We start from the raw sequence: 23,059 nt of genomic DNA on the forward strand, positions 1-23,059 counted from the left end.
GCTTCACCCAGCCCCAGTCCTCTCCGAGATCTCCGGCAATCCCTAGCCCCACAGGGCAGGCAACGGCAGCTGGGGGTCACCTCGCCCTCTGGGATTCTCTCCGGGACTTTCCCGGAGTTGTGAATGCTGGGCGTTGCCCCTCCGCTAATGGCAGACAGAGAGTTTTGTCTGCTGCCGCCCAGGTGGAACTCTGGAGCTTCCCCTCCGGGGCGCGGAGCTGGCCTCTGGAGCTTCACCCAGCCCCAGTCCTCTCTGAGATCTCCAGCAATCCCTTTCCCCATCGTGCAGGCAGTGGCAGCTGGGGGGCCTCTGTACCCTCCGGGCACCGTGAACACTAGGCGGGATCTCCCCGCCAATGGCGGGGAGAGACTCTCCCCGCGGGCTCAGGTGTGTAAATCTAGAGTTTCTCTCTGCATTTAGGAGTAATTGCGGGGGGTTTAGGTAGGGTTCTGGTCACCTGTTTCCACCGTCGCTCCTCTGTTGTGTGCTCGCTCCTGCCCTAGGTGTGTGTTGGAAGAAACGGCGTCCGTTGGAAGAAAGCTGCTTGCAGGTACTAGGCTGTTCGGTCGGGGTTGGAGAATTTTCACCTATCTCCACATCCTCCCGGAGGGCAGTCCGTCCGCCTTCCGATGTATAGTCGCATGGGTCTCTCAGACGTCCTGAGATGCTGTCTGGATATCCTTTGTTAAGCGATGAGTGTCCAAATAATTGTAGACTCGAAGGGGGAGAGACAAAGAGGACTACTCACGGCGCCGTCTTGGATCCTCCTCCTCTCTTAGTGTAGTTTTGATTTGCATTTCTCTGATGATCAGCGATGATGAGCATCTTTTCATGTGCCTATTGGCCATCCGTATATCTTCTTTGGAGAAATGTCTGTTCATGTCTCCAGCCCATTTTTTGATTGGGTTGTTTGATTTTTTGCTGTTGAGTTGTGAGAGTTCTTTATGTATTATGGATATTAAGCCTTTGTCAGATATATGACTTGCAAGTATTTTTTCCCAGTTAGTGGGTTGTTTTGTTTCAATCCTGTTTTCATTTGCCTTGAAGAAGCTCTTTAGTCTGATGAAGTCCCATTTGTTTATTCTTTCTATTGTTTCCCTTCTCTAAGAAGACATGGTGTCGGAAAAGACGCTTTTAATACTGATGTCAAAGAGTGTACTGCCTACATTTTCTTCTAGAAACCCTATGGTTTCAGGTCTCACCTTTAAGTCTTTGATCCATTTTCAGTTACAGCGAACTTTTAAAGGCACAAATCTAATTGTGCTCTTCCAGTACTTAAAATGGTGCTTTTCAAATAAAAAACCCAAAATCCTGAACTAACTTAATGAGACCCTGTGTGATCTAGCTTCTGCCTAACTCTCCCGCTTTGAGAAGAGCTGTAGTCTTTAGGATTAGTCTTATCAGCATGTGGAAATACACCACCTAAAATAACAGTGGCTTTAACGGGACAGAATTTCTCTCTCGGGTAAGTAGGCAATCCAGGAACTGGTGTGGCAGCTTCACAGTCTTCTGGGATCTCAGTTTCTTTGGTCTTGATGCTTTACCATCCTCATCACAGAGCTGCCACCTCATGATCTAAGATGGCTGCTTCAGCTACGCTCTCATATCTGCATTCCCACCAGGAGGAAAAGGGAAAGAGAAAGAAATGGCAAGTCCCCTCCCTTCAAGAACATTTTGCATAGTTGCCCCCATTATGCCCACTATGCCCCATTGGTCAGAACTCAGTCACATGGCCATACCCAGCTGCAGAGGAGGCTGTTAACAGGCAGTCATGTGCCAGCTAAAATCCAGGACATTATTGTTGAGGGGAAAGGAGATACACTTTTGGGGACCACTTTGCAGTCTATCACAAGAGCTAAATCCTCATCTTCCAAAATAGAAGGTGAGTCAAAAATATCTGATATGGAAAAATTAAGAGAGAGCACATAGCATATTGTTAGAAATATGGAGGCAAATACTAGAGGAAATGGCTAAAATTATTGACAGTGATTGCCACTAAGTGATAGGAATAGAGTGGGGCAGTGGACTGTGCTTTGTATATCGTGCCTTGCAGTACTGTTTGACTTTTTTCATGAAAAACATTTTTGTTTTGATAAATTACATTTGAAAAGAGTTTTTCAAAGCACAGACTGAGGCCAGGCCTGTGGGTGTATATAAGGACCGGGTGCGTTTCCCTGCAGAGCCCTTGAAGTTCTGTTTGTAGTTCCCACCTGGCCAGCCAACTCTGAGTCTCGGTCTTTAAACAAAGGTGTTGTTAGGTGCACAAATACTGTCAAAGTTTAGAGGATCATAAGGATGGGTTCAAGACACTTGGCCACAGGCAGTTCCCCTATTTTCTCTTATTAAATTGGGGCACCTGGGTATAAAATATTGATGAGGCTTTAAATGTCCTTGACGTATGCATTTTGTCTTATTTCCCTGACCTGGACTAATATATAATATATATAATAATTTCCCCTCACTGGAAACCCTTCTCCTCCATGCGTGGTTGTGACGGGGAAGACAGACGCCATAAACTGCCACCTGCAGAAGGTGGCTTAATCAGAATATGCAGACACTGAGGCCCAGAACGAAAAGAAGGAGAGAAATAGAACCTGAGGTTGTGGAATCCCAGAAGTTAGAAAGATAATTCTCTGCTGATCAAAAAGAAAAAAGCAAAATTTTTCATCTAATTGACCTATTGTGAGACTTCTTGATTACCTGTTTTTCATAAGCAATGCATTAAACCTTGCAATTGCAAACCTTAGTGGGTTTTGTTTGTTAAATATTTGGGCCGAGAGGAGTTGTTGGTATTGAGAGACAAAGGTCTGAATAGGAAAACAGTCATGGGGCTTGTATTTGATCATGTTGTATCTTCTTGGCTCAGCCCTGTCATTGTCTGGCTCTGGGAGCAGGCAGCGATGGGACAGGAAGGCACAGTGAGAGGGTGACAGTTTAAGTGGAGCGCCTACAGCTGCTTCGTGCGGTTGGAGAGGAAGCCTGTTAAGGACTCAGTTCTAGAAGAGCTCTTGACATTGATCATTTGTGAAAAGCAGACCTTTTTTCTTACCCACATGTGTGGTTTTGAACACTTGTGTCTGCAGCCCTTAAGTGTTGCTACATCTGATCGTCAGCTGGTGGAATTCCTAACACCACGCCACTTTGAAAGAACAGACAACGTTATTAACTTCAGCAGGAAATGAAAATTTTGCCTTAATATACGTGTGAAATTGAGTTGTCTGTAGCACAAAGCTTTGGAGATTACCCATGCAAAATGAGCAAACTATCTAAATTTGTACAGTGAAAAGTAATTTTGCAGACTGCATTCGTACTGCATTGCAATCTGTGAAGAGATTGGCTCTATTAATTTAGATTTAAACAGAGGCTCTGTATCTTCTAAAAGTGGTAAATGGGATGGAAAATGTACTTTAAGGGGAGAAATGAGTTTCTGGAAATGCTGCAGGCAGGCTCCCTCCTCCACGTCTGAGTCTGCCATGAGACCCATCGGCTAGAGGCAAGGCTCTTTCTACTGTGACAGGCATTTGGAATGAGGACATGCAGACGACCCTCAATTACAGATGCAGGCTTTAAGGGTGGGATAAGAAGCAATGGAGTAAGGCCCAAAACAAAAGTCATTGGCAGCTTTTACGCTATAGTTCCTAAAGTGGCTGGGTCCTCAACAGAGAAAAACAATAAGGAGTTGAATTTATTTTCTCAGATTTCAAATAACTTAGTTATTTGTATAATCCCTCCCTGGAATAATACTGGTGGGGATTCTGTTACTCTCCCTGCCTTCTCATGTGAAAAATTATTTTGTATATAAAGAGAAATTGAATTTTTCATTCCCTAATCTTTGAATTTCTTTAGCTTACAAAAACAAACATTTCTTGTTCCTTATTAATTTAATAAATTATTTCGTTAAATAAATAGGTGACTATTTAGAATCATAGTTTAATGACCTATCATTAAACTGTCAAGAAGAATACATTAGCACAATAGCCAGAGCGCAACCGGGACTGATAATAAACTTGGGTTTAGAGTTGCTGTTATTTAGAGTTGTAATGATGGGGAAACTGAGAACAGCGTTTGCGTATGTCCAGTTCTTAGAGCTGCTTGATAATAAAGCTGAGTCTAGAACTAAGGTCATCTGAACTGCCAAATAATTTGCATATTTGTTACAGGTTATCAAAAATCAACACTCTTGAGTCAGCAGCACTGCAGAATGATAGAGTCAAGTGCCCTTTCCTCAGCTATACAGTATTTTCTTTTTGCTTTTCAGGCATTGCTGTGCTTTACCTACATCTCTATGATGTGTTCGGGGACCCTGGCTACCTACAGATGGCACACACTTATGTAAAGCAGGGTCTGAACTGTTTGTCCAAGCGTTCCATCACTTTCCTTTGTGGGGATGCAGGCCCTCTGGCAGTGGCTGCTGTGGTGTATCACAAGATGAACAATGAGAAGCAGGCAGAAGACTGCATCACCCGGTAATTGTGTTTCCTTTTGGAGTTTTATTATCTGTATGCCATTATGCGTTACTTCTGCATGTGTTAGCAAAAGAACATTTGAATGAATTCACTTTTCTCTCAGCCAGCCCTGGTGGTCTAGTGGCTAAGATTTGGCACTCCCACCACTGTGGCCCAGGTTCCTTTCCCAGTCAGAGAGCCATACCACCCGTCTCTCGGTTGTCATACTGTGGCAGCTTCATGTTCCTGTGATGCTGAAAGCTCTGCCACCAGTATTTCAAATACCAGCAGGGTCACTCGTGGTGGATAGATTTCAGCAGAGCTTCCAGATTAAGACAGACTAGGAAGAAGGACCTGGTCACCCACTTCGGAAATAATTGGCCACGAAAAGTGTATGGATAGCAGCAGAGCATTGTCTTATAGAGCATCAGAAGGTGAGAGGATGGCGCAAAAAGACCGGGCAGGGTTCTGCCTGCTGTACACAGAATGCCTGGGACTCAGAATGGACTCAGCAGTACTAACAACAACAAACTTTTCTCTCAGTAATAAGTCCTTACTGCTGCCGTTTGATCAATTCTCACATTATTCCTATGTTGCAGTTAAGGAACATCCATTACAATCCCCATTTTATTGCAAGATAAAATGACACTGACATGTTCCAGATCAAACATCAGTTTAGTCATAAAAATGATCAGAAGCCTAATCATGTGATTACTAATCCAGGGCTACCCAAGATCGGTAATTCAAAGAGATGTGGGGCGCTTCCTGCAAGGGGCTGAGGGAACACAGGCTGGTTCAGAACTGCTTGTCTCTGGGCCAGTGACATGCAAGTCCAGGTGTCCATTGTTCCTGTAAATCAGGGCAGCCACTGGCAGCTTGAATTATGAAGAATTACTAAGCCTTTGTACCAGTAGACTGCGTTACTGTTTTCCCAGCGCTGACTGGACACTGAGAATCCCACTGAGAAATCCGACTGCCATGCGCCCTGCCTGCCTCAGCATGGCGACGCGCAGAGACGCAGTGCCCACAAAGGTGGTTTCAGTGTTTCATAGACTGTGCTTTTCAGAGCAGTTTTCAGTTCACAGCAAATTGAGAGGAAGGTACAGAAATTCCCCGTAACCCCCGGCCCCCACACAGGCATGGTCTCCCCCACTGTCACCATCCCCCACCAGAGTGAACACTTGTTACCATCTCCAAACCTACATGGACACATCATTATCACCCAAAGTCCATGGTTTACCTTGGTGGTGTTCACTCTGTGGGTTTGGGCAAAAGTATAATGACACGTATCCATCATTCTAGGATCTTGCAGAGTAGTTTCACTCCCCTAAAAATCCTCTGTGCTCTGCCTAGTAATCCCTCTTCCCTCCTCCTCAAGCCCTGGCGACTGCTCATCCTTTTACTGTCTCCATAGGTTTGTCTTTCCGAGAATGTCATATAATTGGAATCACACAGTATGTAGCCTTTTCAGATTGGCTTCTTTCACTTAGTAATATGCATTTAAGGTTCCTCCATATCTTGTCATGGCTTGATAATTCATTTCTTTTTAGTGCTGAATAATGTTCCATTGTCTGGATCTACACAGTTTATTGGTCCATTTACCTACTGAAGGACATCCTGGTTGCTTCCAAGTTTTGGTAATTATGAATAAAGCTGCTAGAAACATCCATGTGCAGGGTTTTGTGTGGACATGTTTCCAACTCCTTTCGGTAAATACCAAGGAGTGTGATTGCCGGATTGAAGGTAAGAGTATGTTTAGTTTTGTCAAAAACTTCCACAGTGGCTGTACCAGATTACATTCCCACCAGCAGTGAAGAGAGTTCCTTTGCAGCCACATCCTTGTCAGCATTTGGTGTTGTCGGATTTTTGCCATCCTAATAGACGTCTAGTGGTATCTCGTTGTTTTAATTTGCATTTCCCTGATGACATATGATGGGGGACATCTTTTCATATACTTCCTTGCCATGTGTATATCTTCTTTGGCCAGGTGTCTGTTAAGGTCTTTAGTTCATTTCTTAATTGGGTCCAGCAGCATTTTAAATCAATGATTCTCCCGGAGTTGACCATCATTTTGATTCCCTCTCCTCTTTCTTATGTATTACTGTTAGAATAGTATTATCATCTCTGATTTCGTTTGTTGAAGATCCCTTGGTTAATCTCACAGTGTGCAGTGGTGTGTATTTGATTAACAGGCTTTTGGCCTAAAATTCTAATTACTAGAGGTTTTTTCCCCTCAAAATTTTATTATAAAAAATTTCAAACATACAGAAATGTTGAAAGAATAGTGAATAACTGTATATCTACCCACATAGATTCAGCCATTAACATTTTACTCTGTTTGCTTAGTCACATATCTATTCACCTGTCTACTCCTCTCTCCGGTACTTATCCTTTCGGGGTAGGGTGCATTTCCGAGTGAATTGCAGACATCAGTATACTTCCTTCTAAATACTTAAGCATGTCTTTCATTCACTAGAGTTCACTATCTGTTCACAGTTTTCTTCTTGTGATGTCAACTTTACACAGCTGCCCAAGTTTTAAGTGTATATTTGTTGAGTTTTGACAAATGCATATATCAATGTAATCCAAACCCCTGTCAACATCTAGAATATTTTTCCAAATTTTTTTTTTTTTTTGCCCCATCCTCCCTTTTTCCTCCTTCTGGAATTTTAATTACACATGTGTTTGGCCTTTTGATATTGTTCTACTGGTTTCTGAGACTGTTCATTTTTTTTTCCAATCTTTTTTTTTCTTTCTGTTCTTAAGATTGGATAGTATTGATGATTTTCAAATTCACTCTTTCCTCTGTTATATCCATTCTGCTGTTAAGCCACTCCAGTCACTTTTTTTATTTTAGACGTTGCATTTTTCAGTTGTAGAATTTACACTTAGTTCTTTTTTTTTCAAAATTTTTTTATTATGATAAAATACACATTACATAAAATTTACCACATTAACCATTTTTAAGTGTACATTTTAATGGTATTAAATACATTCATAATGTGTAACCATCACCACCACTCATCTCCATAGCTCTTTTCCTCTTGTAAAACTGGAAGTCTGTACCCATTAAACAGTAATTCCCCATTGCCCCTCCTCCCCAGCCCTAGCACCAGCCACTCTGCTTTCTGTCTCTCTGATTTTGACGACTCTAAGTGTCGCATATAGGTGGGCTCAGACAGCATTTGTCTTTTTGTGACTGGCTTTTTTCACTTAGCGTAATATCCTTAAGGTTCATCCATGTTATAGAATAACTAGACTTTAAGATATAATTGTGTTGTATTTAAAGAAGGAATCATCCATACTCCTGTTGTTTAAGCATGTATATGCAAATTTGCCCTTCTCCTCCAATTTTTCCCCAAAGAATGGTATTTTCTTACTGTAACTGACTTTCCCACTGGGAAGTGGAACCAGAAGGGTGGGGGGAGGCCCAAGGAGTCTTCTGCACCACATGTAATGATCTGTGAATCATTGTATTAAATCATTCCCTGGATTGGCATATACTTCAAAATTCCTTTTTTTATACATGCCTGTGCTACATCCGTCAGAGGTTAGAAATTAAATAGGGCAACTTAAAAACAAAAAATGTATTATTGGTGTATCTAGAGGAAAAAACTACCAAGATTCCACTCCAACGCTGGGAAGTATTTCGTATAAAACCTGTCACTAAACTTGATCAGAATGGCAGGTAAAACAAAACATTGATTTCTCCAAAAGTTTAATTAACATGCACTCCTTTCATAGAATTAACTTGCATAAGACCAGCCAATACAAAACAGTTCCGTCTAAATTTGAAACACAGCAACCACCTCTTTGGTTTTTACATAGGCAGTTTAAAGCCTTTAGCCATACAGCTGCTTCACCGGCTCACGGAAGTCCCATTCAGTGAGTCACTCACAGTGGTCCCAGAGCTCGATGTATAAGGCCACGTTTGTCAGTACGTGCACAGCCAAATAGCAGTAGTTTGCTATGTGAAGACTGCTAGTAAGTGTTAAATGAAAGCAGGATTTGTGTATTCAGACAGATTGAGAAACACTAATTAGAGTTAAATATGCACCTTTCCCACTGCTTAGAGTCCTCAGCGGCTCTGAAGGGAAACCACCGACTCCAGGGAGCAGAATTTGCCCAACTCATCATGGAGACAACCCCTTTTCCTCATGACATCTTGGGGCCAATTGTGCTAAGTACTCTGGGGAATAGTACTAATATATGATAATGTTGGCTTGTTATAAATCACTGAAGAGTAAACTAAAATTTCTTTTTTTTTCGATACTTTGGTAAGAAAGGTGTTTTTTAAATTTATATCTTTTTAAGAATTTTTATGACATTTCAACAGTCTTTACAGCCAGCAGACTTATTAAGATTAAAAATATAGACTGTGAATGTATGATAGGACGTATGCTGATTGTGGACACAGCTTTGACTTTTCAGATTTCTGGAGTTCATGGCAGAACAGAAAAAAAAAGGAGCTGTGAATCTCCTCCCTTTTAAAGGAAAAATCTGTGTGTCTTTTCAGTGCAATTTCAGGAAATCTGAAGTTATTTGATGTCATCAGTGAGTTAATAAACCCACTTGTTCTGCTTTTTACCAACCTTCCTCACGTCAGGGCCCTTTTGAGAGAGCACGGACACTCAGGTTCTCTGCACGGCGTCTGTGTTGTCACCCACTGCAGTGTCATATTCCAGCTTACCTTTCCTGCGTTGTTAGTGTAATGGTCTTCCAGAATCATAATTTTGAGTTTTGGAGACCAGAAGGGCCTCTGGGATCATCAAAAGTCTAATCCTTACACGAAGAAACTGAAACCCAAAGAAACCAGTGTTCCCTGAGGTAGAGGTTTTTAACTTTGGAGCCCTGAGAGTCTTAGGGTTTCTGGAGAGATAGAAGCCCCCAAATTGTGTTCAGTGTGGAGAGAGCATTTATGTGTTTCTTGGAGGGGTCTCTGACTCCCCAGAAAGAGAGAATGTGTGTGGTGTCTCTGTTCAAACTGGCCTGCAGTTGGCTGAGGAGATGGGGGAGGGAAATAGCACTGGTGCTCTAGTGCCCTACTGACACCACGTCCACATTCACCCTTCCTTCACACAGAGACAGTTGGCACCAGTACACGAAGAGAGAGTGTTGCCTGTTGTGTACCCAGTTAAGTGACTACCCTGACATGTACAGTGCTTTGGAGCCAGTAGTTGGGGCTTTCTGGTCAGAAAATGAATACCGTCTGTCTCATCTGTAGTGTGATGAGTAAGGAAAGGACTTGTATTTAAAAAGTTACAAACCTTTGATGGTACCGGGCAAAAATTCTCCCCACTAACACCCTCGGGAGATCTTGCTAGGTGTGGAGCAGAGCCGTCCCCTGCCCTGTTCTTGTGGTCCAGAGAAAGCCACGTTGTCCTTGGTCCCTTCTTAGATCTTACTCCTCAAACGTGGTAGAGCCTGTACCATCTCCCCAACTTCCTGTCATCTTCACCACTCCTCCCACCAATGACAAGCCCTTTCCTGACATTCCTCCGGCACCTAGGGACAAATCCTCCCCCTGGTGTCGATTTTGTTGAAGTTACTGGAGGTGCCGAGTACCTCTGCCTGTTGATTCCTGGTGAGAGTACTTCACATACAACCAGTCACCCCAGCGTGTGATCTTGGACACTTCAAGTGCCTATTAACCCTTCTTAGTATATGGACTAAAGTTAGATGAGATGCAGGCACAGGCACTGTCTGTACCTACCTACTTTAAAAATAAATTTCCACAGACAGCAAGAGAACTTTAGTCAGGTAACGGCTGTGCCATCAGGTAGTTTATGACACCAAACATGCAGTTTAATCTCTGTAATTGCTAATGTCTTTTCATTACTTCTCTTTTCCCCAAATCCCTTACTCTTCCATCATACCTTTTCAGTATGCTAATATCATTTTGTCGAGTTTCACCAAAAATTAAGTTGTTTTAGCAAGTGGTGTCACATTGAATTTATAGGATAATTTAGGGATAATTGAGATGTGCTTTCAGAATTCCGTGTGATAAAAATCTAAACTAGGGACATTTTCCCTACCTATCATATTTGCTTCCCCTCCGACTCCCCCCAAAAAGGAAAAAAAGGTCCATTCTCAGAGTTCAAACTACTTTCCTGAGCTCATCTCCCTCTCTGAAGTCTATGTACTTTCTGGTTCCCTGGGGCCTCCCATTTTGGTCTTCTGGAAAGAAATCTGGGCTTTGGGTACCCCACGACTGTGCCTGCATGTGGGGCCAAGTGCTGGGGAGGCTAGGAGAAGGGAAGCAGTAGGGATCTCCCTGCCCCCCTGGACCATGGCTCCTCCGATCCACAAGGAAGGGTCCCTGCCTCGGAGGTTCACTCCTGTGGGCTCCCGTTGCCTTCGCTTCTGCTGCCACCGTGAGATTGCTTATGGCCTGGGGCATGAGAGAACAGAGAAAGGAAAAAGGGAAATAAAGAAAAATGAGATGTTTTACCCGCTCTGTCTGATATTAGGAGTTCCCTTTCTGTTCTTTCTTGAGACAGAGCTAAAGGGCTTCCTCTGGGGCTCTCTCCAGCCCCTCAGTGCCTGCGTCCAGGTTTGGGATGTACCAGAGAGAAAAATGTGAACTCACCACCACTGGTTGGGTGGTACTTCCGATTCTGTTCTTCCCCATTCCACCTGCCACTGTTTGCTCATCACAGTCCTCGGATAGCTGCGTCCTGCCTTCTCTCCAGGTCCTTAGCTGCATTTCCTGGGGGTGGCAGGGTAGAGTGTGCTCACTCCATCTCAGCTGGAGCCGGAACCAAAAACCAATTGAGAAGCTGAACTGATTATCTCAATAGGGAACTAGTAAATTATGGTACCAGTGGAATCCTATGCAACTATGATAAAGAAGGAGACCACTCTGTATGTGCTGATATGGAATGGTCATCAAAATGTATTGTTAAATAGCAAGCCACAGAACATTTTTATAAATATGGATACGTGCTTATATGTACATAAAATAATTCTAGGAGTATGTAAGAAATTGGTAACCATGGTTATTTCTGGAAAGGACTAGAACCTGGGAGGCTGGGGAGACAAGAGAAACTGACACCTTTGTGCCATTTTCATGTATTATTGACTGTGGTAGATCAGGCTGCTGTGCAGACACATTAAGAAGTCACCCAGGGGGCCACCCCGTGGCCGAGTGGTTAAGTTCACCCACTCCACTTCGGTGGCCCGGGGTTTCACTGGTTTGGATCCTGGGCGCAGACATGGTACGTCTCATCAAGCCATGCTAAGGTGGCGTCCCACATAGCACAACCAGAGGCACTCACAGCTCGAATATACAACCATGGGGGCTTGGGCTTTGGGGAGAAGAAGAAAAAAAAAATCAACCAAAGAAGGAGATAACTGGGTTGCTGCAGGCAGTTCATTTGGTGGAAACAGATGGCCCTTTGAGTGTGGACTTGGTCCTTTTTCCAGGCTACATGCGTTAAGAGGCAGAAGTTCTTAGCTTCTCTGACCCCAACTGCTAGTTGGGCATGCCTCCATGAGGAACTAGGGAAGTACCAGGTGACCTCAGCCTTACACATGCATTCTTTTATTCTTTGAATTTCTTGTTTGTCAGTTCCACTGTGAACTGAAGAAAAGAAATTTAGTTAAGGGTTAATCTTTGAACCCTGGCTACCCTTTGTGGTCTTGCCCAACCTGCTTAATATTAAATATATGATAATATAAATAATGTATAATGTATAAAAATATTAAAATATTTATATTTTATATAATAAAAATATTTAAAATATATAATAATATATATATACTTGTGTGTGCATATTTTTTAAATGTACCATTTTTAAGTATATACCACTTTCCAATCCTTTTCAAATTATCTTAGGCATGTCTTTTTATTCCCAGGCTAATTCACCTAAATAAGCTTGATTCCCATGCTCCAAATGAAATGCTCTATGGACGGATGGGCTACATCTATGCTCTTCTCTTTGTGAATAAGCACTTTGGAGTGGAAAAGATTCCTCAAAGCCACATTCAGCAGGTACCATGTTTTTGTGCTTTTTGGAGTCTTTTTAGGATCCTGCTTAGTATCTGCCTAAACCACTGGTTTTGTTCTCTAGTTAGCACGTCCCAGGTAGCTGGAAGGTGTACTTGACCTCTGAAGGTCAGGCATGATCAGAGCCCAGCAGCTTCACGCCCAGTGCTGTCAGAAGCACTGGAGAGAGTGACTGGGAGTCAGGAGTGCAATCTGCTCGTCTGAGAGTGTGGAGCCCTTCCCGAAGGAGACAAGGGCCGGATTTCACCTCCCAGGTGCTGCTGTCTTCTTTGGCGCCTGAAGGAATTTATGCTTTCCTTTGACAAGTGAATTCTTCAAACTCTAATGAAAAGAGTTTAAGGTCCTCCACATCCTCCCTCTTTCAGGCAGAATATAGTCACCTCCGCTTCTCTGAGTGCAGAATTAGACTGTGCCATCCGTGGCCGTGAGACGGCGTCTGATTCGCCATGTTCTCTAGTACCTCTTAGCAAAAAGTTCCTTACCTCCACTGGGAAGGCTTTTATTCTAATTCTCACGTTATTTTGATCGATTTTCTCCCTGTAGATTTGTGAAACAGTCTTAACCTCTGGAGAAAACCTAGCTAGAAAGAGAAATTTCACAGCAAAGACTCCACTGATGTATGAATGGTACCAAGAATATTACGTGGGGGCTGCTCACGGCCTGGCAGGAATTTACTACTTTCTGATGCAGGTAAGGGGCCATAGTGGTGAGACTTTAAAGTGTGCTTCCTGCTGTGCTGTTAGGGTGAGGGGACAGGAGCTCCAGCTGTTTCTTCATTCTGTCGACTTCTGTATCGCTCTCCCTGTAATTGCCTGGCGTAGACAGACAAGGGTGGTGTTTTCCAAGGTGCAGTCTGAGATGTATAAACATAAAAGGCCCTGTGCTCCGAGATGCTCTTTGATCTTTGAGTGACCACACTTGCTACCAAGTGCCACTTATGTGACTAGTGTCTACTGTATTTCTGTATGAAGGACCTTCTGCTCTGCTCTTTCAGCAAATGCCTTGAATTAAGAATATTATCCCACATTATAAGGCACAACCCATTGAAACAAATTCCAGGAGTATGAACAAAATCAGTAGAAAGCAAGTGAGCATTTGTTGCCTAGGGCTCCCTTAGAGAACAGAGTTAAGAAGCCTCTTCTGTGGATTTTGTGTAACTTACCTGAAAACCAGCTGGATATCCCATCACTTCTTTGTATCTACTGTTGCTGGGGGACATGAGCCAAAGTCGAATAGACTGAGGACAAATAGAATTTACTGCAGCAAGCATGACCTGGAAGGGGGGCAGAAGAGGACTTCTCATGAAAGCCTTGTTTCTGGGGGCTTATTTAGCAATCTTTAAAGAGAAATTGACACTTTTGAATAATAAGAATTTGTGGCAAAAGAAAATTGATTTTTAATGGCAGTGAAGGTGCCCCCCTCACCTTCCCAGAGTACAGTGTGGCATAAAGAAAAGTGTTGTGTGAATGTGTTCAGCATCAGTGCTGGGATATACGTACTACCAGCTGATTGAGGAGCTGACTGTAATAATGCAAACATCAGTGTCAGACCTACCCTCTCCCTATAACTAAAAAGACAGTGAAGCTGACAAACTCAAGGCTATTACTGCTTTTGAATGCAAAGTGACACTTTGAGTGTTAGTGGTAGTAAAAGACCAACTGTTGTCTTTATTCTGTACTTCTCAATTGAGAGTTTTATAATTAGGGATTTTAACAATTCAGACTTAAATTCCTTTATTTTTCCGGCACATCTCTTTCTTGGCTATTTCCAGAAGTAAATAGAAATTCTTAAAAGTTTTAAGGAAGGAGAGTCCATGTCTTCTGGTTTCAAGGTGAGCTGGAGTGGTGCATGCCAGCAGCTGGGCGGCCCACGGCCTTCCGTTGAGGTGGGCCATCAGGAGGCGCCCTCTGCTCCTGTTGGCTGTAGTAAGAAGTCTGGAATCCAAAGTACTGTTTCCATTGGCGGATGCTTATCTATTTGAAATGATTTAATTTTTAATCCTGAAAGTCCATTCTGGTAGCTGCCTAGTTATCAACATAAAACAAAACGTTATTTTTACCCCATTTGGATAATTCCTGCAAGTTTGAGGAAAATCCACTCATTCTACTCTAGCATTTTAAACAGATCTTGAAGAGTATTCTTTGGGTAGGCTGAAATCTCCATGTGCCCTGGAGAACTTGGTGCACTTTTAGTGTCTGTGGAACCCTCTTGTTCTTATCACCATGTTCCCTGCCCAGCCGCCTCCTGCCTGTGCTTCACACCACTGCCCACCCCCTGCCTGACAAAGACAGCACTTCAAATTTGGTGTTTAAAGAAGTGAGCAGTAAATTGAATTAAGAACAGGACCAAAAGGAGAAACTGAAAGTTGTATCAAAAACGGAGGCTCATATACCCTTTGTCAGCGTGTCCTGTAAATCTGTACATTGTATCAAAATAATCCTGCATAAATATCAGTCCCAAATCCTCTGAAGAAAGGCTTGATCTAGTCACACAGCAGTGTGGGGTCTGGGTTCCAGGTCTCCTGGAGAGTGTTCTCTTCTATTGGAAATACATCTGCCGCTTCTCTAAGTGTCATAATGAAAGTTGTTCTTGGTTTGTTGAATGCATCTCTTTGTGGCCTTTCAGGTACGATTAAGGTATTAAAACCTTAGGAAACTTCTCTTACACTTGTATTCTTAAGCATTGACTTAGGAAAATTATTTATATGTATGTAGATAAGAATAAATATTGAAAAATAATATATCCATAAGGCTCCAAGTGTTAACTGGGAAGCTCATTTTAGTTTGTTCCAGTAGGTGAAAAAATTAGGTGGAATCCAGAACCTCTTAATGACTTTCAGTTCCTTTTGGTCATGTTCTTTCTGGCTTAAAACTCATCCCTGAGGCTTAGGAAGGTCCGAATGCTTCAGCAGAACTAATAATTCCCTTTCTCTTATTTAGCCCAGCCTTCAGGTGAGCCATGCGAAGTTACATAGTTTGGTCAAGCCCAGTGTAGACTATGTCTGCCAGCTGAAATTCCCTTCTGGCAATTACCCGCCATGTGTGGACGATACTCGAGATCTGCTAGTCCACTGGTGCCACGGTGCCCCTGGGGTAATCTACATGCTCATCCAGGCCTATAAGGTACTGTGAATTTTCTCTTTTTAGAAATAAACTAGAAAACACAATATAAAGTTGGGTAATTTAAAATTAGTCTTATATGTGATCCTTAAAGGAAGAATAGATAAATCACCTGTTGGACCTAAGATCACTTTGCTAAATGGATTATAATTCATTCTCATGGTATCTAGCATACCACAGCAGACATTATTTCATAGAACAGGAGGCTGCTTCACTGACAGGTAGAGTAGCCAAGATTTTAGCATCAGTGGCAGAGCCAATTAAAAAGAGAAAGAAGCCTCCTGGTGCATTGCTGGTGGGAATGTAAAATGGGACAGCTGCTGTAGAACACAGTTTGGCACTTCCTCAAAACATTAAACACAGAATTAACGTATGATCCAGCAATTCCACTCCTAGGTATATACCCAGAAGAATTTAGAAGAACGATTCAAACAGATGCTTATACACCAATGTTCCATAGCAGCGTTATTCACAACAGCCAAAAGGTGAAAACAGTCCAGGTGTCCGTCAGCAGGTGAATGGATAGACCAAATGTAGTGTATGTGTACAATGGAATATTGTTCAGCCATAAAAAGGAGTGAACTCTGCTCCATACTACAACGTGCATGAACCTTGAAAACATGCTGAGTGAAATAAACCAAGCACAAAAGGACCAATACTCTACGATTCTACTTATGTGATGGTGAATATAAAGTATCTAAAATAGGCGAATTCATGGAGACCTGAAAGTAGAATCGAAGCTACCAGGGGCTGGTGCTGGGGGCAGGGGAATGGGGAATTATCACTTAATGGGTACAGAGTTTCTGTTTGGGATGATGGAAAAGTTTTGGAAATAGTGGTGATGGTTATACAACCTTGTGAATGTAATTAGTGCCACTAAATTGTACACTTTAAATGATTAAAATGGTAACTTTTATGTATATTTTACGATCATAAAAAAATGAAAATATCACTTCTAAAAAGCGTGCTATGGCAGAGCCGTAGTCAAAGAACAGAAGGGTTTTGAGGGGAAAAAAAAGAAGTAAACCAAGATATCTGTGTCCTTTGGTGCCACATCTACAAATTACAAATCTATAGACTATAAATAGGCACTGGCATCTCATAGTCTAAACAAGCTTTTAGTATAGCAAATTTTACTTTCAGAAAATTAGATATAATGGAAAAATTTTTTAAACTGCCATATTCTACTTTTAAGGACACTTGGTTTGCAATGAGATATTAAAAATGTCTACTCAGATTATTTCTCAAGTCTTTGATCAAGGTTAGGAAGCTGCAGAAAATTGTAAGGGTATATCTGCTTTTCTGGCAAAGTAAGGTGTTTTATAATCAAACCAGTTTTTATAACCAATCCTACACAGCTTCTCCTCCAGTACGTAGAGAAACTTCCAGTGGTAAAGGGCCTCCCTGTTCCCAAAGAAGGCAGTACATATTCTTTGGAAAGAGACTACTCGTAACAGCAAGTTGAAGAAAATACTGCTGCTTCACCAATAACTCCCGTGTACACAAACGCACAGACACATAAAACTCAAACCGTGCAGACAAGGTCATGCCCTGTTATTTAAAAAAACAAAAAAGCAAAGCCAGTGAATGGTTGTAATTTGTGCCCACCAGAATACCGCTTCTGTCTGGCTCTGAAGCCCTTGCCCTTTCCTGCTAGGCCCCTGCTCTCTCCCTCCTTCCCATCAGGAAGGGATGTCAGTACAGGGTCTTTCAGGTGCCTTGTAAGGCCACGTGTCCCTTGCCACAGGTGTTCAGAGAGGAGCGCTATCTCACCGACGCCCGGCAGAGCGCTGACCTGATCTGGCAGTACGGGCTGCTGAAGAAGGGCTACGGGCTGTGCCACGGCGCCGCGGGCAATGCCTATGCCTTCCTGGCGCTGTTCAACCTCACACAGGACAGGAAGTACCTGTACAGGGCCTGCAAGGTAGGGGCTGCATGCCGGCAGGGAAGCACGCCTCCCGGGAGCACGATTTAGTTCGTTTGTTTGTTAAATCTTGAGTTACAGCAAAGCCGGTTATTTAAGGAAAACCTGCAAAAACCATTCCATTGATTTAGCTTTCTTCTAAAAGAACATAATTCTACTCGACAGCATTTATGGGGGAAAAGAAAGATGTAGGGTAGTTTTGTTCCTTCTTTGATAACCTTGGAGATGGGTGGCTCCACAGCTCCTTAAATTCCTCCCACACTTCGTACTCTCTTTCAGACCATCTGTTTCTCTGCATTAACCCCTTTTCTCTGCCTTGAAGATAGGTTCTGACTTTTCAGAATAGTTCTTAGAGACAAGCTCTGTCAACTTGCGGGGGTCTCTGGAAGCAGTCACTGCAGCACTTTAACTAGGTCTCATTTCCAGTTCGCTGAGTGGTGCTTGGATTATGGAGAACATGGATGCAGAACACCGGACACCCCCTTCTCCCTCTTTGAAGGTACTTTTCACACATTACTTCTTTGCCTTATAAAATCAGCTTCTACTTTTCTGCCTGGTAATTAGTGTATTTGAATTTGAGCTTTATCAACAAATTAATTTTATAGTCATTTCCTAAAACTACTTCATTTCATAGTATAACAACTCAGTATTAAAAATCACTTAGCACATGGACTACCACGAACCCAATACTGGTGGTTATAATGGTGGCTCCCATTTATGGAGCGAGCACATGCTGAGCGTTCTGCAGATGCCATCATAAATCATCTCAGCAAAAACATGCAGACATTATTATCCTCACGTCACAGACGAGAGGACTGAGGCTGACAGGTAAGCAGCCATGGTGCCATGATGAAGGAGCTCACGTGCGGTGAGTGGCAGGGCTGTGCCTTGGACTTGTGTGGCTCCACTCTCCCTCCTGTCTTCCACCTGGATCAAGAGGCTGAGCACCCCACTGGCTATCTTCTCTAATGTTGAACTGCCACGAATATAAATATAGACAGATGCCCACTTCATTTAAGTTTTAGCTGTTAGTATCGTAATGCTGATGCTACAGAATGAAGCCACTCCATAAAACAGTCATTTGGTGTAATAACTTTTGCCTCTTTCTCTTCCTTCAGGAATGGCTGGAACAATATATTTCCTGGCTGACCTGCTAGTGCCCGAGAAAGCCCGGTTCCCTGCATTTGAACTGTAAAAGGAAAGCTTGCCCCCCGCGATTGACTGCATGACCCTTTCTGTGTATCAGGCCTGGGCTAAGCGCTGTCGTTGCTTTTCAAGGAAATAGAGAGTCAAACTGTGTACTTGATTTAGTGGATTTTTTTTCAGAATTTGTCTTTAGTTCAGTTTGTTTTCTTTATCATTTATTTTTATTTTAAAATATCAGGAAATCTTTTAACTTCAGTTTCTTCCTATAAGGAGGTTCGATGATACGTGCAGTATTTTGAGGGCATATGTATATGTATTTCAGAACTAGGAGGAAATTTTATTCTTGTTTAAGCTTATGAATATAGCCGTCTGTTACTGTTCTAAAAATGTTTAAAAGAAACTAAATGTGAATAAACAAAGATAAATATATGATTATTATTAGACATTGCCCTCCACCTCTGCTCTCCAGTATTTTGTCTCCGACAGGACAGACGGTTTTATGACTCTACTTTTCTCTGGGTGGTTGATTCTGAAAGGGAACAAAAATAAAGCTGTATCCTTCCAGGACAGAAATTGTGAGAGTTGCCACCTGAGCAAGGGACCTAAATACCATTTTTCAAATTCCCAATGCTTATTTAAACCAGAGAGAAACATACTTCCAAATTTGCCTCTTTCTGTTAGTGAGCATCCAGGCTCTGTAAGCCAGTATTTTTTATCGAAAACTTCTAAAATGCAATGGTCATTGTGAAAATTCTGATTTGAAGGTTAGTTCAAGGTAAGCTAACAAAAACATTTATTGTGTTTTCTAAAATAAGCCAGTGTATTTTGGAACTATTTACTTAAATTTGTTTGTTCTTTGGAATTAGTATAAATCCGGAATGAGTTTGCTGTGTGTGAATATGCTGTGACCTGGGATTGGGGTCCACGCTGTCTGACTGACCTTCTAAACGTTGACTTGGTTTTCCTTACCGTGCAATGATTGTGCTTTAGTGCTGCCTATTTGGGACAAGCCCTAAGGTATTTTCCTTCCTACCGATCTATCTGGATTTTGGTCTTTTCACTAAATCGTACAGCTCTCTACTTCTGTTTAAAAAGGGGGAGGGTGTTAGGTAGCCAGTGACTCAAACAGAGACACAGAACTTTTGACAGAGATGCTGCTTGTGTAGGAGGCATTACCCAGGGCCGGGCTTAGAGCGGACAGGTGCCGTCTTTGCATGTCCTCGGCTTGACGCTCATCAGGCCTGAGCCCTCGGGACCGGGATGATATGGCAGGTGCAGACTCCCTGGCGGGTCACATTCTGTGTAGATGTTTTGACTCATCAGCTCCACTCCTCCTCTTTCCATTGCCGCCTTTCCCAAGCTTTTTTCGTCTTTTCTATGTTTTGACTGATTTTAGAATATTTTGCAGCTTTGGAAAAAACAGGGTCTAAGAATTTTAAATGTGCCTATTTCACAGCTCTTGGTCACAAAAATATGCTATTTTTATTGGAACTTTCAACTAAATTGCCACTGAATGTATGTTGGTTCCTGTGGGTAGCAGTCCCCTCTTATTTTCCATTTAGCACCAAAATAGCTAATGTTATTGGAAATTGACCCTTTAAAGGCTGCCAACAGTAGGATCTGAAAAGCAGCCCACTACTCAGTTCCTGGGATCAACTTCCTGCTCTGTGACTTGTGCTCGTTGGGAACCACCTTGTGCCTCTCCGATTTCCTCATTGCTACTGCTTAGCCGCGTGCAGCCTGTGCCTTTCTCATGAACATTTCGGATTCACGGGACAGCTCATTTGCCTTTGGCTGCATGTCCAGCTTGAAAGAATAAAGCCCATTTGGTTTAGTTAAATGTCCTACTATGCTGTACCTGTACTTTCAGCTACGTGGTCACTAACCAAGGGAAAAGGAACAGAGCACACTTTCTCTTAGCCAGAGGAGGCTTCATCACAGTGCTTCTCCAAACATCTTGGTTAATTTAACCCCAGCAAGACTTCAAGACAAGGAGAACATTTTGAATAAGATTCTTTTTAATATTTGGATTATAGTTTAGCTACTGTCATCCATTACCAAATTCATCAATACAAACAGTTCATTTCATATTCTTTAGCTATTTAGGACTTACTAAGCTGGCAAGATTTTATATTTGTGCCATTGTTTGTTTTATTTATGCTTAAGAGCTAAGAAAGTTTGATAGGATTTTAAACTTAGGCAAAGGCTGTGAAACCAATACCAGTACCCTAACATCATGGTTGAAACTGAAAGAAACTTTTACACTGGCTTTCTGATTTTTAAAAGGAAAAAGCATCATTTTGGTTCTATTTCTGTTACATCGTTTTTCCCTCAGATATTTTTCTTTTTGGTAAGAACTTTCCCAAAAGTTGCTTTCCAGAAAACTCAATAGTATCTCTTACCTCTTACAGCGATACTGTTGGAGATAAGACTAGGTAGTAAAACCCCGAAAGCTTGTTGAGGAGTGTTGCTTTATCCTGTCATGTGTTTCTGTTCCTCTAGTGATGAGAAATTACAGTAGTTGACTTTTCATCATGTAAAAAATGTCAGCATCACCACCATCTCCATCAATTCCACTGGGCTTTGGTCTCATTCAAATTGTCAGTCTTTAATCCTTAGAGTTATTTGGCTCCCTTTTCATCTTTGATGCCAGTTCCAATTATCTGGCATCAGAAGCCTTCATGGTAGGTAGAATTTTAGGTAAAAATGCATCCAAAGCTGTTTTCTCTCCTTATTACCACTTCCCTATGTAACTGAATTGAGAGACATACTCTGCTCCTGTGTCTGATCTTATGATGACCTGCCTTCTGCTCGCTGATTCTGAAACACAAAATGTGAAGAGTGAACATTTATTCATCTACTCCTTTGGCTACTGGAACTCGTCTGTAGTCCTTTATTACTCATACTGAATTCTGATTCCACTTCTGCTCCCCCTAAATAGGTCAGAGCACCGCATTTCTGTATCGTGAAGCTGTAGAAGAGCTGTTTCTCTCATACAGACATAAAACAAAGTGTTTGGAGTATTTGAAGAACCCACCCCAATGTTCTCTTGCCATTTATCGGAAAGGCCTGGGATCGTATGTATTTCTCTGTTCTGTAAAGGATTTAACTTACTGCTTCTCAATAAAATTTTATTGGGACTCTATATCACCTGTGCCTTTTGTTTGCTTTGGTTTAAATCTAAGAAATATTTTCCTTCAATGGTAATTGATGGCTTTTTCTCTATACACTCATTCCCTAGGGTTTGTTCCTGACTTTTTCTTCATTGCTGGATCAAACAAGATTTGCAGTGCTTTCTGAAAATAGAGATTTATTAGAGGAAAATATTTTTAAATCTGATCATTATAGAATTAGAGGAATCTACTAGGCTTCAAGCAGAGCAGTGTATTAACCATCTTACACGTATGAGAATCCACCCTGTGGTTAATAACTAAAGGCCTAATTCTGGAAATTGATTTCCCTGCTGACCATTTCTGAAAGGAACTTTGAAGAGAGGAGGAGGTTGAATGAGGCGTAATTATCAAGTGTACGTGCAGAGGTTGGGAAGGAGTTCTGCTGAACCACCTGGCAGGACTTTGTGCCACTTATTTTCATGATGCAGCTACGTGGTGTCACTTAGAACAACAGAGATTTGCCAAATTATACAATACTTGTTTTCATCCCTGAATCGTATTTTGTCCTCAGTACATTTGACTAAAATGCCCTTCACACCCCTAGTCTATTGTTTGAATGACTCATAATGCGAAAGGTAAGTGCAGTTATTTTTATTTGTCTCCTTTGATGGAACGAAGGTATAGATGGTGGTGACACAGCTCTAGATGTGGGCAGTGAGCGTGGAGGGGATAGAGCCGTTTCACCTGGTGAGGCCAGCCAGCGCTGCTGTCTGTTTACCAGCCCCGGCTCATCTTCCTCCTGGAGGAAAAACAAGAAGTAGCTCATTACATTGCCTCACAGTTGTAGTGTCATGAACAAAAGAACTTGAAGAAGTAATTCCTCTCCCGCAACTTGCCAATAGTAGTTTGATTTATTTTTTCCTAACTTTTCATTAGAAAAGACCTTTGTCTCCTTCCTTCTCCTCATACTCTCTGAATAGAAGAATAATTTTTGTGTCATTTCTTTTTCCCAGGTTAGTTCCCACCATGGATTCAGTGTCATTAAAAGTCTCATGTATTCTCTACTCTTATAAGCATAATTTAAAGTGAGAAAAACCTACAAGTTGGTCCCCTAATAATTTGCTTTCTCATTCTGTTTCCCCTCCAAACTCGCCCTCTTCCTTCTAAAGCTGAGGGTCAGTTAGCAAAGTGAGCACACTGGCTTTCTTACAATGGAGAACATATTGGTTTCACTGGTCCCATTATGTAAACTATTGAAACGCTGTTTTCCAGAAGCCCTGTGCTAGTGCATCCTTGGGGACTTA

At 42.1% G+C, this 23,059-nt stretch overlaps 1 protein-coding gene across 2 annotated transcripts in view; it reads left to right on the plus strand.

Moving 5' to 3' along the window:
* The window catches only part of LANCL1 (LanC like glutathione S-transferase 1), a 44,269-nt gene extending 22,482 nt beyond the window's left edge, over positions 1-21,787 (plus strand). The window contains exons 3-10 of one of the 2 annotated variants that reach the window (XR_006885781.1): positions 4,259-4,466; positions 12,303-12,438; positions 12,997-13,143; positions 15,393-15,575; positions 17,320-17,496; positions 17,923-17,995; positions 18,615-19,659; positions 21,584-21,787. Coding sequence is in view for 1 of the 2 variants with exons in the window: in XM_046643541.1 (XP_046499497.1) it covers positions 4,259-4,466; positions 12,303-12,438; positions 12,997-13,143; positions 15,393-15,575; positions 17,320-17,496; positions 17,923-17,995; positions 18,615-18,691 (1,001 nt within the window). In the remaining variant the exon portion in view is untranslated. Of the gene's footprint in view, positions 1-4,258; positions 4,467-12,302; positions 12,439-12,996; positions 13,144-15,392; positions 15,576-17,319; positions 17,497-17,922; positions 17,996-18,614 lie in introns of both variants that reach the window. The other variant, XM_046643541.1, reaches the window with a different exon arrangement.
* Positions 21,788-23,059: the final 1,272 nt, after the last annotated feature.

This window comes from Equus quagga, chromosome 17, assembly GCF_021613505.1.
Source record: "Equus quagga isolate Etosha38 chromosome 17, UCLA_HA_Equagga_1.0, whole genome shotgun sequence".
In the NCBI taxonomy this organism is placed as follows: Eukaryota; Metazoa; Chordata; class Mammalia; order Perissodactyla; family Equidae; genus Equus; species Equus quagga.